This window comes from Onychomys torridus, chromosome 3, assembly GCF_903995425.1.
Source record: "Onychomys torridus chromosome 3, mOncTor1.1, whole genome shotgun sequence".
Lineage (NCBI taxonomy): Eukaryota > Metazoa > Chordata > Mammalia > Rodentia > Cricetidae > Onychomys > Onychomys torridus.
Window position 1 is genome coordinate 27849761 of NC_050445.1, and position 17196 is coordinate 27866956.

The 17196-nt window shown below is 39.9% G+C and overlaps 1 protein-coding gene across 1 annotated transcript; it reads right to left on the reverse strand.

Moving 5' to 3' along the window:
• Positions 1-3252: 3252 nt before the first annotated feature.
• Positions 3253-4206, reverse strand: LOC118580826 (olfactory receptor-like protein OLF3). The gene has a single exon (XM_036182807.1). The coding sequence runs from the start codon at positions 4204-4206 to the stop codon at positions 3253-3255; it is 954 nt and encodes a 317-aa protein (XP_036038700.1).
• Between the last annotated feature and the right edge of the window lie 12990 nt (positions 4207-17196).

Consider the following 17196-nt stretch of genomic DNA (forward strand, 5'->3'; position numbering starts at 1 on the left):
AGGTGTCCCTGAATGGAGGCCTAATAGAGGGGTCATTGCATGAACCTGTGAATTTGAAGCCTGGATTGCCTTGGAGAACTCATGATGTTAGAGATGCCAGAGTCCATGTGATACCTGCCAAGAAGAGCTGCTAACAGTGAGTTGAACCAGTCCAAGAGGAAGAAGTGTGTTGCAGTCAACAAAGCTGAATGGAGTTGGAAATGTGGAGCCCATTTTGACACCAGACATGGAAATGCAGAGTTTGGAGTTTGCCCAGCTGGTTTTCAGTCTTACTTTGGTCTAGTATTTCTTTGCAATGCTCCCTTTCCTCCATTTTGGAATGGTAATGCACATGTTGTGCCATTATACATTGGAAGTATATGATCTGCTTTTTTGTTTTTATTTTTACTGATGATTACAGTTAAGAGATTATATCAATCTCAGAAGAGATTTTGAACTTGGAAGTTTAAAACATTGTTTTAACTATGATAAACTATGAGGACTTTTGAAGTTGGACTAAATGAATTTTATATTATGATAGTGACAAGCTTCCAGCTTCCAGGTAGTGGAATGTACTATTTGGATGTAATCTACCCCCATAATCTCATAGGGAGTGGCACTATTAGGAAGTGTGGCTTTGTTGGAGTGGGTATGGCCTTGGAGGAAGTGTGTCACTGCAGGGGGGTGGGGTGGGGACGGGCTTTGAGGTTTCCTATACTCAGAATACCACCCAATGTCCCAGTTGACTTTCTGTTACCTGCAATACATAGCACTCTCAGCTCCACACCACATCTGCTTGCATACCACCATGCTCCCTGCCATGATGATAATGGCCTGAACCTCTGAAACTGTAAGCGAGCTACCCCAGTTAAATGTTTTCTTTATAAGAGTTGATTTGGTCATGGTGTCTCTTCACAGCAATGAAAACCCTAACTAAGACACCTGACGACCACGTGCTCCTCTTTTTTTAGATCAGACAGGCTCTTGGAGTGACTTCTGCCACAAATTTCTTGTGATCCCACATAGCTCCTCCATGCTATGTCCATAGTGGAAGTGACAGTGGGCGTGGTTGACACTCCCAGCTTCAGAGTATCTCACTACACTTCTGCTGCACTCCCCACCACTTGTGCTGCTTGCTGTTTGTTCTTCCACCAGCAGGCCAGCCCACATATGTGATCTTCAGCACAAAGGTTCTCAGCCAGACTGGCCCTGAGCTTTCCCGAGAAAGTCTCCACTGAACGTTCTGTGCTCAGGCTGTTTGTCATCTGACGATTGGCGTCTGCAGTATGGCCAATGATTCCTGTGAGCACCTGCTTGAATGTCATGGCAGTATCTGTGTTGACTGTGATTGTTTTGCTGTCTGTTGTTGTGGTCTTGACTGCCAGGTCAGTCTTCTGGACTATTGTAACTTATCAATCCTTCAACGTCACCAACACATGAAAAACACTTCCCTGTTATTTATCATAGTAGCACCAGCACCAGCTACATCTGCTAATGTATCAAAATTTAGGATTAGATCAACTTTAAGGTAAACTACACATACCCAACAGTCTGAGGAATATGTAGCCATCAATTGTTTTTTAGTTTTTATATGTTTTGATTTTCAGATTTTGTGCATATGAGTGTTTTGCTGGCATGAAAGTATGTGTACTACTTGGAGGCTAGAAGAATGCATCAGATCCTCTGGAAGTGGAGATATAGACAGTTGAGAGCTGCTATGTGGTTGTTGGGAACTGAACCCAGATTCCTTGCAAAAGAAGTAAGTGTTGTTAACAGCTGAGTCATCTCCCCAAACCCTCACACTTTAAAGCCGGGGCTTCTGTGATTCCATGTTCACAAATGGAAGGATCCCAAGTTATCTGAGCTGACGCAGACACAAAAGCAGGGAAGGGCAGTACTCCGTGACTTCCTGAAATGGGAAGACTAACTTTTGCTTTCTCTCCTCCTTCTCTATGTCCTGTTCTGTCATTTGTGTCTTTTAACACACAGGCTTTTATATCAAAGACAAAAATGTGTGCTCAGAACATCCTAACCCACTAAAATTGGAGACCGAATAAAACCTCAACACCTGCTATTAAGAGGAGGCTGGACAAAGTGCTAAAGTGAGTCACACCAACGCTCCGCTTTCTTAAAGTCCATGTGAAAGCCGCTGTCTCTACTGTCTTGTCCGAGGTGCAGTCCTTCTAAGGTCAACTCTGGCTTTGATGTTTCTTCTAGACATGTAGTTGTTTCCCCTGTGTTTATTTTCTTTCCATTTTACTCAGAACAAGAATTATTTCTGAAATTAGATTGTTCTAATATTTTTGATAAGACTTCACACATGCCTAATACTTTTCTTATCAAATAGGTCATTCAGTGTTTATAAAAATACATTGGCTCTTTCATGGCTTATGATGCCACTGTGTACAAATAGCTTTTGGTTAGATCTCAGAAAAAAACTTTAATTGATGTTTTTCTTCACAGTTCCCTCAGCACATTATGTTAGATCCTACATACAAAATGCTGAGTCTATTTGGATAGCAACATTCTCATATCACCTTAGTAGAGTGCATCAGAAAAGTGCTGGAAGACACTAAAATACAGCAAGTATCACTGAGAGAAAAATGTCAAGTGTGCAATGTGTTTCATTCCTCAAGGAGCTACTACTATTTGATTACCAATATTACCAGTGCTGCATCACAATTTTTTCCAATGTACAAGTTAATAATAAGTTTTTCAGTATAGTATTTAAAATTCTGTTAATACTGAGTACACAGAAAACCAAAATAAAATGTTTATTTTGCATCAATTACATATATTCCTCCACTTACTTAAGATTCACTAAGAAACATTATAAGCAAATAATATATAATGGAGGATCTTGCAAAAGGTAACTAGGTACTAAGCTTGTATCTCTATATCAGCATTCTCAGAGTATCATACCACTTGCTGATAGCTCAGGAAGATATTAAAATAAAAACCCAAAACCACAAATTCAATTTAGTGAGCATCCATTTTGAAATATCACGAAGTAAAAACTTGTGGGTTGACTCTGCACCTGAACCATAGGATGGGCAAGTCATGACAGCAGTGCTGAACTCTGTTGGACATACGGCTGTGACTGAAAAATAAATCCACATCCCACACCCACCACATCTACTCAGCCTCCAGCACAACATCACAGATGCATGTTGTTTAGGGCCTTCATTGTTGCCATGGCAATACCTGTCTTACATGAGTCAGAAGGAGAACATTGAAGAAAAGCCATCTTCTCCATCAATGCTCAGCAAGTCATCAACTTGTCAGTTTTGATGTGAACCCTGAGAATTTCCCTAACAGTTTCTGCCAAGCCCCCTTTACCTCCGTATTCCTTAGACTATAAATCATGGGGTTCAGCATGGGCATCAGTACAGCATAAAAAAGAGAAATTAACTTCTCCTGAAGGACAGATGGGTTGGAGTGGGGCTGGATGTAGGTGAAAATGGTGGTACCATAGCATAGTGTTACCACAGTGAGGTGGGAGGCACAGGTGTGGAAGGCTTTCCTCCTTCCCTCCGTGGACTGTATTTTTAGAATGGTGGAGATGATTTGGATATAGGACAAGAGAACCAGGAAGAAAGGTGTCATAAGCAAGACAATGCTAGAAACCATAATCACAATCTCATTGGAGGAAGTGTCTACACATGCCAGTCTGACCACAGCTAAAATTTCACAGGAAATGTGATCAATATACTTATTTGTGCACATGGGCAGCTGAAAGGTGATGGTGGTGTGCACAAGAGAGTTGATAGAGCCACTCACCCAAGATGTGATGACCAGTCTCATACATAGCCCTGCATGCATGATGACTGAGTACCTCAAAGGGTCACACACTGCCACATAGCGGTCATAGGCCATCACTGCTAGCAGAAGGAACTCAATCCCTCCTAAACCCAGGGAAAAAAATAACTGGGCTGCACAGCTCAGAAATGGAATTGCTTTGTGTGTGGCAAGAAAATGAGCCAGCAGCTGGGGGACTATGCTTGTGGCATAAGACACATCCACAAGTGACAGGTTGGTGAGAAAGAAATACATGGGAGTGTGGAGTCGGCTGTCCAGTCTGATCAGAAGAATGATGAGAAAGTTCCCCAGCACTGTCACCAGGTACATCAGCAAGAATAGGACGAAGAGGGAGACTTGAGTGCCCCGGTCCCTGGACAGGCCAAGGAGGATGAATTCATGCACCCAGGTCTGGTTGTCCTGTTCCATTAAAAAATGTGATGATTATTAATCTGCACAGAAAGTAAGAAAAAAAGCACAAGCAATCGAGTAACCATGGAGTTCCAGGTAAAATTACATAGCATATGGGATCTGCCAGCTATTTTTATCAGTCTTCAGTCCATTCATGAGAATGTAGTTGCATCCTCAATCCCAATATGCTTTCATAACTCTGTTTCAGGGAAACAGGCCAATGTCTCAGAGGACTAGTTGGAGCCCTGATTTAAAACAGTACAGCTTCATGCACATTCTATTTTTTTTACCCATTTCCTTTGGTCTTGGGCATGGAGAATGTAAAAATGGGTTGTGATAAGTAAAACAATAAATGATGTAAAGACCTAATGTTTTAAAACTGCCTAAAATATGTCAACTAGCTTACTCTTAATGGAATTCAAAAGTCAATTGTCAAACCAATTATTCTGAATAGGCAGGGGTTTGTGGCCGGATCTAGAATCAGAAAACATTATTTCAGATTCCATTTGTCTTTAGCAGGTATGTCATGATAAGCTTTTGCACACAGAAAAGGCCCATATTCAAAAACTCTCAAGTACGTTAAGCATGTGAAAATACTTGGGTGACATTACTGGTGTGTTACTGCTGTGTGTGCTTGTAGCGTTCTGACTTCCACCTTGGGAACATAAGTAAGTAAATGTGACGTACTTCCCACGATTTTCATAAAATAGACAAGTTGACAGCCTTTTAAAGAAATCTTTGGTCTTTTAAATAGGCTTTAGTCTCCCTTGCTGTTTATGGTCTAGAGAGGGGGTGTCATGCTGACCCCCAGTTCTTGGTGTTTTTCTCCTTTTCCCTTAGTTTGATTAGGGGCCTCTTCTTCCGGTGTCAGCTGAAACAAAACAAAAGACATGAAAGCTTTGCCATCCAGATCTAAGAGACAGGGAAAACAGATGTTTAAGGATCTATCTTCATTGTTCAATAGAATAAGGTAGGAATTCTTTAGATGTCCATTGGAGTGGAAATTCCCTTCTAGTTGCATGTGTTGGGAAAGGGTTTTTTCAGTAAAAGTAGTATGACATGATGCCAGCTGTAAACATTGAACAGAAACAGAGGTTTTCTTTAAAAGACTTCTAAGACAGACATATTGTTTTATCTACCTACAACATATCTCTTCCATATCTGCCTGTCATCAATGCTGCAGCAACCAGAATGTGTGAAATGAGGGAAAACCATAGAAAGATACAACAGAAGTGACCAAAAAAGAGGAACAGAGGACATTGCCATTTCTAAAGTCTCTAAGCCTGAAACAGGAGCACTGCCACACTTCAATTCTCTTCCCTGATGAAGAACAAACCTTAGTAACTGGCTCTAGAAATGCCCAACTCACATCTTCATCTGAATGTTGCTCATTCTCCTATTGCACAGTTCTCTAATGTCTATAAGATTAGTTTACCATAGTTAGTTGTCTTTAGTTAGCTTTACCATAGAAAGTTATCACATAGTGCTACAACCCAACACAGTTCTATTACTTCCACTTTACTAATACAGCAATTATTATAGATTGTATGTTTCACAGCAAAGTATATGACTAAATAAAGCTACTCTTTAGGTAAACACATTTTTGACATATTAAATGATTAATATCAAGATTGTTTTTATTGTGAAATGTTTAAAAATGAAATAATGCTAAATAGAATCTTCATAAGGTGGAGGACCCAATAGAAGCTGGTACACTGTGGGCATGTGTCATTTTCTATTGACGGCATGCAACACATTTGATCTGAGGAGAAAACCAAAGCTTTAGATGGCAGATAATGAAATTGCAAAAAGAGTAGAAAATGAGGTATTTGCAGTAAAGATCAGCTTTCTCAGCTAAAATAATGCCAATGTTTCATCCTAGGGAAAAGCATCCACATGTTTCAAACTCCATTAAGCAATTATGGGCTACAGCAAAAAGTAGGACCCTAATGTTTTAACAGCTCTCAAAGATAAAAGTTAGACATTCAGATTTCTCACTCAGGTTTTTACATGCTACAGTGTGGCTTATTTAAAGATTGAATTTTAACCTGTTTTTAAAATAAATTTCAATAGATTATATTGAGATCATATGTGCTTAAACTTTTGCTATTGCAAATTTTAGCCTTAAAGTAAAATATTGTTTTACATCTATTACATCTTGATAAATCCCCTAACGTTCTACAAGATTTTGTTTAGCTTAGAACTCTGGTTGCTGAAAATATATGTTACCTGAAGAACACAGGGAGAGGGATTCCCACAAGTAAGTTAGAGATGAATTGGTTGTTATCTGGATGGATTTGGCTTTCAATATCCTGCCTCTCTTTTAAGTCTTCCTCCTAATCTTTCATCTATAAGTCAAAGTCAAATAACTTCACGTTAATCTCAATACCAGCACTTTGCACCAGATCAACCTTCCAGCAGGTATGGGGCCAACCTAAGAATTTTCCTTTGCTCTACCCACTTTTAAAACAATACCTTTTGGAATTCAAGGCCTTCCTAAAGCCAAATCAAATAATGATTAGTAGCAACCACTCAAACAATGATTTGGTGATATTTGCTATTAACCTGTAGTACCTGAAATCATGGAGTCACTTAGCTATTATGTTTTAATTTGCTTAAATTTGAACAGTTGATTTCTCAGATGGCTATCTGCCCCCATTTCTACAGAATGCCTGAGAGGAAAAAATACTTCCAAATAAGAATAGAATTTCTGAAAATAAGATACTCCATTACCTTTTCTTTTAAAACAACTTCTGCATATCTGGGATGAAATAAAAATGATTCATTGGAGAAAATGTGAACTGCTGTTCATTGGGATAGAGATGAGAGGAATGACCAATAGAAATTTATCCAACATCAGAACCACTTGCTCTGCTGGTGCCACAGTTATCATATCACACGTATATCTGGAGATGACCTCTCACATGGCTGCTCACATCGTTTCCTCACTGCTTCTTAATGGAGGGTACTTGTCCTTACTTCTCTGTGGACCAATGCTCCCTTATTTGACCTTTTCAAGGAAGAGGCAATCAGGATGTGGCACAGGAACCATTGCTTTTTGCAAGGTTCACCCTTACAGTATCATGCTCTACTAAATGCTTTATACCTTTAAGACAATGATAAATCATTTCAATTCAATTAGATCATTGTGTCTGTGACTTACATTCTCTCCCCTCATGCACAGAGGCATTAAAGAGAAAATCCTACCAGGTATACACAATATAAGAGGATTTCCCATAATTTCATCCTTCAAAAAATATTTTTAGCCTGTGTTCATGTCACAGTGATCAACCTTAGATCAATCTTTAAAAGTCCAAAATCAATAATATTTATCCTCAGTGGTTATCCCATAAGTCATATGACAGAGATGACCCCCTATAGTTTTTTATTGGCTCTGCCCTAATACAAATGGATAAAGTTCCCAAAGTTTTACTCCAAGAAAAAAAATGTTTGGACATTATCACTTTTTTTGTGATGTTCCACTGAGTCTGAATCATGTTTGGCTGCCTTTTGGTAATACTCTACAGGCTTAGCTGCAATAAACTGAGCCCTGAATACAGGCACATAGCACATGTTCTACAGGTCATTTTCTCCCATGCTGGCCTAAATAAAGCAGAACCTTACCTTTGTACGCTTGATTCATCAGTGGAAATCACCCCTTCCTCCAGAGAAATGTTTATGTTCTTGTATGTGGCTGCCCAGCTGGTTTCTGTACTCATACTGCATTCGTGTGGGCAGGAGAAGTTCCATCATCCTTACATTTGGACACAATGAGAACCCCAGAAAAACAGCAGTGGATGAAAAGTTAAAAATGCTTTTATACCTGAGAGCACTGATGTCTTTTCTTATTGGTGTCTCGTTATCTACTTTATCTCTGGGTTTATTCACTTGGCTGATTCTAATTATTGATACACAATCTTTAAATAGTTACAATCTTGAAATTCACATTTGGTAATCTGTTTTATTTTGGTTACATTGTGGAAATCCCAATCTTCTTTTTTTCTCTTGCCCCATGTATATAGGATATTCCTTACAGTATTCTGTTCTTGATTCTATCATGCTTTCCTACAGCTGATTCAAGGACCAAATCCAACAAGACAGTCAAGGAGTCTCACTCAACTTTTAACTGCAGTCTATGTTTTTCAGGTTTTATGACTTTGATAATTTAATCTTCTTATATTTGAAGTACTTCCTTTGAGAAAAAAAGTAAAACCAGTTATCTATACACAGTCAGAGAAATAGTTGAGACAAGATACTTTAAAGACATTAATGTTATCTTTTCCAGAAATGACCTGGAGCCAGCAGAGTCCCTTGGGAGATTTTTTTTTATATTCCCACTCCATACGCATGAATATACATGCCTAGGTACATAGTTTATTAAACTAGACTTTGTCCTGTTTTCTTACAAGAATGATTCAGGAAATATCATCATGTTTCTACTTTCAATTAATAATACTTTTTCTTTGACCTCTTCCTCCAGTACTAAAGTCTTTAAATAGCAAGCTCATATGGTGGCAATGTCTCTAATCCTCAATCCTCTGGAAAACTGAGTGGCTTCATTCCTGTAATCCTGGGTGTGAGAAGATCCCAGCATCCATATGTCACACACAGCCCATAGAGATCAAATTACTATTTGTTCTGCCTGTCTATGAGCTCCAGTTTACACCCACCCTCTGTTGACATCTCTATTAAAATTTCCAAAGTAGTAATCAGTACCTGGTGATATGGACATATCTCCTTCAGTCCAGAATTGTATTTCAAAGGATGCTCCCTGTGTTCAGAGTGGTGGACTGTGAAGATGTCCCAGTTGTCCTGGGCTCCATGACTATAAAAATTCCCTGGGATTAGTTTACAAAAACTAATGGGAGGAAGTTCACAGGTGATCCCAAGTGGGCTCACACACAACACTAATAAAATGAGACAGAGACTGCCCTGGTGACCTGGAGCCAGCAGAGTCCTTCGGGAGATTTTTATATTGGTGTATTAATTGCTGTCTTCACTTCCAAATCTCAGTGGCTGGGTCACCATGCTGCCCTTCCTCTCCCTGTGGAAGGCTGTTCTTCGTCCATCTTACCCAAGCACCAGTGAATCCTTAGGTCATTCTTAAAAAAACAAAAACAGAAACAAAAACAAAAAAAAAACAACTATGTAAACCAGTTCTGTGACATTTTATCATGCCCTCATATAGTAAAAACACTTTACCCCTCAGTGCCTATGTTCCAAGGTCCTGTGGCTGCTCCTGCATCTAAATCAGGTGAAAAAAAGAACTATTCTTCTTTTAGATACAGGAGGCCTTTGCTCTTTTTCCTAGTGTCATGAATACTATGCTCTGTTATACTAAGATACATTCAAAGGGTATAACAAAGTGCTATGACTCTACAAGTACTGGTGGATAGTCAGCCATGTCTCAGGGTAGGATTTAAGTCCTAAAATGATGGCATTGCATGGAAAGATGGAAGACTCTAAATAAGTACATAACAATAGTCTTAGGATCTACAGACTAAGAATGATTCGAAATAATGTAAAAAGCTTAATTTTGTAGTCATCTTTAATTTTTTAGTATGTGTAAAAAGATTCATATAATTTTGAAATTGGAATCATACTACCTATGTCTGGAATATTGCCTCTTAAAGTCTCAAGGGAATTATTTACCTATTCGTTCCTCATACTTAAAAATTCTTCTACTTTACCACTTACATGTCAACTGTTACTCAACTGGTGACCACTATTCCAAGAGTCACTCTCTCATTTTCTCACCTACTTACTAGCTGATTGCAAGACTCCATCACTCAACTCTTTCATTATCTTGTACCTTATACTGCTGACTCTATTTCCCTACTGTACATTTATTTATTTTTAAAATATTTTTATTGATTATTTGGGAATCTCACATCATGTGCCTGATTGCACTCCCCTCCTAGTCTTCCCATGTCCTCTCCCCTTCCCCTGTGACAACCACCCCCAAAACAAGACCATTTTTTTGTTGTCTATATATTCACTGGAACATTGTCATATTCCTACTGGCCAGCCCTGTAAGGGGGAATGAGTCTTTCTCTGCCTGCATCTAGACCAGAAGCCATCAGCTGAGGAGAACAGTGTGGGGGCTGGAGTGGAGTGGGGTTAGCTTTCCCTTGCCCATGCCACTACCTACACAGCAGTGCTGGGGGCCGATGAAGGGTGGATCCAGATCTCCCAAGAGAAGTAGGACCAGTTCTCTCATAAGGGGTGGGGCCAGCTCTCTTGTTCCCACAGACATTAACATGGCTCCAGGTGTCAGAATGAACCTTGGATTGAACCTCAGCAAGGGCGTAGGTGGTGACACTGGCCTTAGATATCAACACAGCTCTTAGCTGTATCAGGACCACTGAGCCACTCATGGCCCTCATCAGCTGCATGGACCACAAGCCTCAACATTGTCTGAGGTGGGTTGCATATGCCAGTCACATCAGCATGGCTCCTGGAGGCAGCAAAACCCATGGACATCACCAAGGCATCAGGCAGCATCATAGACCTCATATGTCAACATGTATTTCAGGCTTCATTGCAGCCTGGGGCAGCAGCATGGACCATCAACACCAACATGCTCTCCAGAGGCACCACAGGCCATGGTGGTCCTTCAAGGTGGTCCTTTCCTCATCTTGGACCTCCATCATTTCCCAGAACCAAAGGGATCCCACAGCCTGTACATTTATTGTATGTCAAATAAGCTATACGCATTGATGCCATATTAAATGTAAAATTCCTCAGATTTGCTTACATGGTTGACCACTTAGGATCCAGCTGTTTGGGAAGGTTATAAAAACCTTTAGAAGGTAAAGCCTTGCCAGAAAAAATAGATCACTAACCCTCCTTCCTGTCCATTCTGTGTCCTCATTATATATACAGTGGGACCAGCTGCCTCATGTTCCTACTGCTGTGTCTCCATTGCTATGGTGGCCTTTATACCTTCCTAAACTAGAAACTAAAGCACTTTCTCCCTTAAGTTACTTCCTGTCAGGAATTTGGCCACAGCCATGAGAAAAGTAGCTAACAAACACAGGACATCAGTACTGAGAAAGGGAGTTATAGCTATGATAAACTTGACCATGTGGTTCTTATGCCTTTAGAACTGATTCCCATGAAGAATGAGGAGGAGTAGGAAGTGGTATATGGGAGGGTTTGGAGGGAGCAAAAGGAAGGAAGAAATGTAATTAAAATACAATCTCAAAAAATAAACAATGATAACAAAAAAAGTTACCAAATGCTATAAGTAGAGATTATTAGGCTATCCTTTGTGGGGATTGGCAGACAAGAATACCAAGAGAAAGAGGAACAGTGGAGGTTTGGCCCTTGAAGTTTCAGAGGGGAACAGAAACCTGTTGGGAACTGGGACAGAGGCCATTTGTTTTATACTCTGACACATTATTCTGCCTATACCCTGAGAATTTGGATAAGGATGAATTCAAAAGTAATTTTACTGATGGAGGAAATCCTAAGACAAGTTAATATCCAGGCTGTCCCACAGCTACTGACACTCCTCTTATCCAGGTCTACAGTGAGAGAACAAGGAGATCAGAAAGATGTGCAAAGAGGGGTATGAAACAGCATGAGTGAACTGGCAATTACAGACAAGGAAGATGTAAAAAATAGACATTAATGTAATGTAAGGAAAACGTTTATATTCCTTAGATTGTAATGTAATGTAGATGTTTAGAGGAATGTATTCCATCAAAGAGAAACCTCATACAATGGACTGGAAAAATAGGAACAGTACTCCAGGAAACAATGCCACCCACCCAGGGCTCCATTTTGTGATAATCTAAATTGATTTGAGATAAGTGAGACTGAACTGAGACTGGTTCAGGTGTTCTCTACTGAAAAACAACTGTTAAAGAAGGGGTTTTCAAAGATCCCGCTGTCAAAGAACACAGAAGCTGCTTTAACTACTAACCAAGGCAGCTGGATAAATTTTGAGCAGGCATGTAAACTTGGCAGCATCAGCCACATGACACTGGTTTGTGGGTATGGAAGATGTGAAGATAAGAGAATCATGGAAGCTTGCACCAAGGTTCTAGAGAGCCACTGAAGCCAGGCAATGTGTGGCAGTCCCTGAAAGATAATTATGTGAAGCTGTGAAGGTGAAGTCTAAGTGGAAACACAGAACCCATAGTGCTAGTGATGACAAGACAATGGGGCAGCTCCTGAGGAAAGCTGTAAGCACAGATTAAACCTGCGGAAGCTATATGTAGGCAGCAGACCTAGAAGGGTGTGGTTATCTGAGCCCTCCAGAGTTTAGATGACTCCATCATGAGTGCTAGATGCCACCTATAGAGCTTCAGAATTTGGTGTTTAACCTCCTGGGTTTGGGTCTGTCTTTGTTATACTTCCTCCCTCCTCCTCCCCCTTTTAATGTGAGTGTTTACTTTATGCCTTTGTGTGTTATAAGTGAGTAACTTTCTTTGCTAGGTAAGGGCTCACAACAGTTGATATTGCCCTGAGTCTGAGAAGAAACTTTGGGATTTTGAAGAGTGCTGAAATTGGTGAAGACTATGTGGACTTACTGAAGTTGTAGTGAATGCATTAGGAGCCCTTAAAGGCCAAAGACAGATTGCTAGGGTCTGAATGTGAAATGGACTTTATAGCTCTGTGTTTGATCCCTCCATCCTCAGCTGGTAGCTCTGTTTTGGACAGTTTGAAATATTTAGGAGGCAGATCTTCATTGGAGGAGCTGAACCAATCGGGGCAGGTTTTGAAGTCTCATAGCATGGTTATACTTCTTGTCTCTTCTTCATGTCCTCATTGCAGATGTGATTTGACACAGCTGCCTCACAGTCCTGTTGCTGGGACACCCCTGTCATGTCAGACTGCATCCCTTATTAAGCTAAAACCTGAAATAAACTCCTCCTCCATTAAGTTGCTTTTTGTCAGGTATTTGGTCACAGCAACAAGAAAACAACCCATGCTCAGAACAAAGATAGAAACAACATTTCCAGTCTTATGCAAACTTCGGATGTCATGATATCTCTGACAAAATTTCTCAAATACTCTAGGCCTTTGGGAGGGAAAGGAGAAGCTTTTCTCATTCATCTCTCTAAACTCCTTTAGAACTGATAAAATTTAATTTTTTAAATAGCAATCTCCCAAAGGTTGAGACTGTTAGCCTCAGGATACAGATGCCTCAGTCACAACTGTTTTTCTTCATTCATCTGTTGGCAGAAGAGACAGAGTCCAGGCTTTCACAGTGTTTTCTGACATTTTGACATTAAAGTCTAGAAGAAAATCGTCCTTCTTGTTCAACCTCCACAGTTCAACACTGTAAAACATGCCCTAGATGGATCCTTTTTCCATTATTATGCTGATGGCATCTACTATTTGAGTATTTTGTTTAGAACTTTGCTATAATAAAATGCTTTTATGATATAAAAGGCTTCATTCAACCCAGACTTACTGAAACACAAACCAAGAAGAAAAATACTTTAAAGAGTATTTTAAAGGTTTCCGGTGGGAAGATAATTGGAGATTTCCTTGAACAATTCACCCAGTCACCATCTCACATTCGCCTTTCAGTGTAATGCTTTATCCTAACATGATCAAATTCATAAATGTTTGGTCTAAAGTCTTCAGTAAGTCTCTTTATGGTCTGAATGTGAAATGTTCCCCAGGCTTATACATTGAACACTTGGCCACAAGATCCTGACAGTGCCTTGGGAGGTTGGAGATTTTAGAAGACTCAGCTAGAGACAGTGGATTGATCACTCTAGGCATGACTTCGATTTCCAGGTCCTCTAACTGTCTTCGACTCCTGTCTGCAACGAGGCAAATGACCTCTTTCATCATGTGCTCCCTTCAGCATGATATTCTATGTCACTGGCCCAGAAGCAATGTAGAGAAAGATTATAGACCAAAATGTATGAAATTGTACTCCAAAAATAAACTTTCTGTTTTCAGTTGCTCAGGTATTTTGCCCCAGCAACATAAACTCTAATGAGTGAGACTCAGCATTAACTCTCAACTCAAATAAATGAGCAGCACCAAAGTCAAATGTAATTTATGTTTCACCATTTTCTTGCAATAGGAACCACCATTCCTTCTGCAGTTACTTCTGTTCTTAGTATACACCATGGTCTTTCTTCCGACACAAAGGTAATTTGTTAGATGTCCACCTAGCAACACTTTCCTCGGGAAGGCACAGTGATGTTTTACTAATTTGTATACTTGTTATTGCAAAGAGTAGCAGGAATAGGATAAATTACTTCATTGTATGAGATTTATGCGTGTAATTTGAGTAACTTGCTTCCAGGGAAGAACTGATTTTTCAGAAGCTTGAAAAAATGCAATGGATCAAAGGTTGACTCCCCAACAAATAGCAGTTGACAGTAGGATGTCCATTTGCAAACAAAAACCCTAGATTTGGACTTTGAACAAAATGGAGAAACTACCTCACAAAGCATCAGAACTACAATATAATGGACAAGAGGCCTAAATGTGCTAAAACCCAGACATGAACGCCGATCAAATAAGATCTTAGATTGTAAGGCAAATTGCTAAATGGTCTTATTAATAAAAAACCTGGAGCTAGCTATTGGGGTAAAACCAGAAAGAAGCCAGCCATATTCTTACCACTAGAAATTCTCAGCCAAAGGGAGCCACTTCCTGTATTCTCACACCTGTATCCTCTCTGTGTCTTGCCATCTCACTCCCTCTCTCCACCTAGCTACATCACATCCTCTCTGTCTGTACAGACCTTCAGACCTCCATGGTTAGTGTTGGATAAAGGTGTGTGCCACCATGCCTGGCTCTGTTCCCAGTGTGACCTTGAACTCACAGAGATCCAGATGGATTTCTGCCTCCCGAATGCTAGGATTAAAGGCATGTACTACCATTGCCTGACTTCTGTGTTTAATACAGTGCCTGGCTTTTCCCTCTGATCTTCAGATAAGCTTTATTGAAGTACACAGATAAAATATCACATTAAATTAGCCAATTATTTCCCATACAGGACACTAAAATCATGTTCTGAAATTAAAAATTAATAAAATGAATTTTCCCCAAATTAAGACTTCCACTTGATTTTAAATGCTCTTAAGAGAATGAGAAGATAAACCACTGATGGAGTAAAGATATTTGGAAATCAAATGGCTTATAAAACATTTATATTCAAAACATCTAACAAATCCTCAGAACTCAACAGAAAGTTTGTTCATAATTGACAAATATTAATAATTGAACTATGCTCTATATTAATAAATAGGCAAATATAGCCAATTAGTAAAATGGAAAATTACATAGTGATAAAAAGAATAGATGAATATAATTTCTAACAACACAAATATGTACTAAATGTATTACACAACAGAAAGAACTCAGACTACTATTCAATTGTAATCATGTGTTGTTGTGCCTTAGGTAAATGTGGAAAATTATAAATTGATCTGTGGTTACTAGTATTTGAAATCCAAAAGGATTGGAAGGATTCAAAATTGTACAAGGGTGTGTTTGAATTGATATAACTTTTTCTGTATCTTAAATATAGTGATATTCTATGATTCCATATTTTTTCAAAACTAAGTGAGTTTTGTTTATGTCTTGCCCAGAATCTGAGCAGAAACAATGGAGTTATTCCATGTTACAAAGGAGATTTATTAAATTAGCATACACAATTAAGTTTGGGTCATCCAACAATGGCAGTTGTAGAATTTGAGACTCATGATAACTGTTTATGGTGTTTTGAATGAGATGGCCCTGATAATTTTGGATATTTGAATGCTTTGTTCCTCAGTTGGTGGCACTATAGCTTTCTTGGAGGAAGTATGTCACTGGATGAAGGTTTTAAGAGTTTACAGACTCAAGCTATTTCTTTCTCTTCCCCCTTTTTACATTGCTGAAAATAGAGTCTTCTCTCATGCAATACATCCCAACCACAATTTCCCTTCCCTCTACTCCTCCCAGTTACCCTTATCTCCCCTCTCCTGTAGATCCACTCCCCCCCCCATTTCCTCTTCAGAAAAGAGCAGACTTCTGAGAGACAACAGCCAAACAGGACAAAACAAGATAAAATAAGACAAGCCAAAGCCCTCATACCGAGGCTGGACAAGGCAAGGCAATAGGAAGAAAAGAGTCCCAAGAGCAGGCATGAGAGTCAGAGATCTGTCCCTACTGTTAGAAGTTCCACAAACCACCAAGCTAATAGCCATAATGTACAAGGAGGACCTGGTGCTGACCCATGCAGACCCTGTGCTTGCCATGTCAATCTCTGTAAGCCCTGTTTAGTTGATTCAGTGGACCATGTTCTTCTGGTGTTCTCCATTCCCTCTGACTCCTACAATCATTTCTCCTCCTCTTCCACTGGGTTCCCCAGATTCTGAGCAGAAGCACCTGATGGAGACCTTCAATTCAGGCTCTCTCTCCACATAATGTCCAGTTGTGGATCTCTGCATCTGATGCTGAGGAAGCCTTTCTGATGATGACTGGACAAGGCACTGATCCATGAGTGTAGCAGAATATCATTAGGAACCATTTAGTTGGTTTTGTTTGTTCGTTTTTGCTTTAACATGCTTTGTTTGCCAGCCATGTTTGGTTCTACTCTACCTCTGAGCTATCCAATCTCTGGTACCTGGCCATCCAGGCAATATAGGGCATGAGCTCCCTCTTGTCATGTTGGCCTCAAACTAAACCAAATATTGGTTAGCCACTCCCACAAGTTCTGTGTCTCCATTGCTTCAGCACATCTCGAAGGCAGAACAAATTGTAGGTCTAGGGGTTTGTGGCTGCATTGTGTTCAGATTTCTCTTTCATTAGTCTGCAGAGTGCCTTCTCACTCTGGAGACTAGATTATAGAGGTGAAAGCTCCATACAGGTACCAGCTCAACATCTCTATATTCAACAAACTCTCTGGATGTTGTCCTGGGCAATTCAAGCTAGCTTTCTCTGTGCCATGCTTTCAGCTCAGGATCTGAGCTCTCAGACTCCTTTTCCTGAGACTTTGCTCTGTCATCATGAGCTGGAGTCTGGAACTCTCTGGAACCATCC

What these genes read in the sequence shown, in the direction of transcription:
- LOC118580826 (XM_036182807.1), bottom strand. Translation starts at nt 4,206, where the DNA reads ATGGAACAGGACAACCAGACCTGGGTGCATGAATTCATCCTCCTTGGC.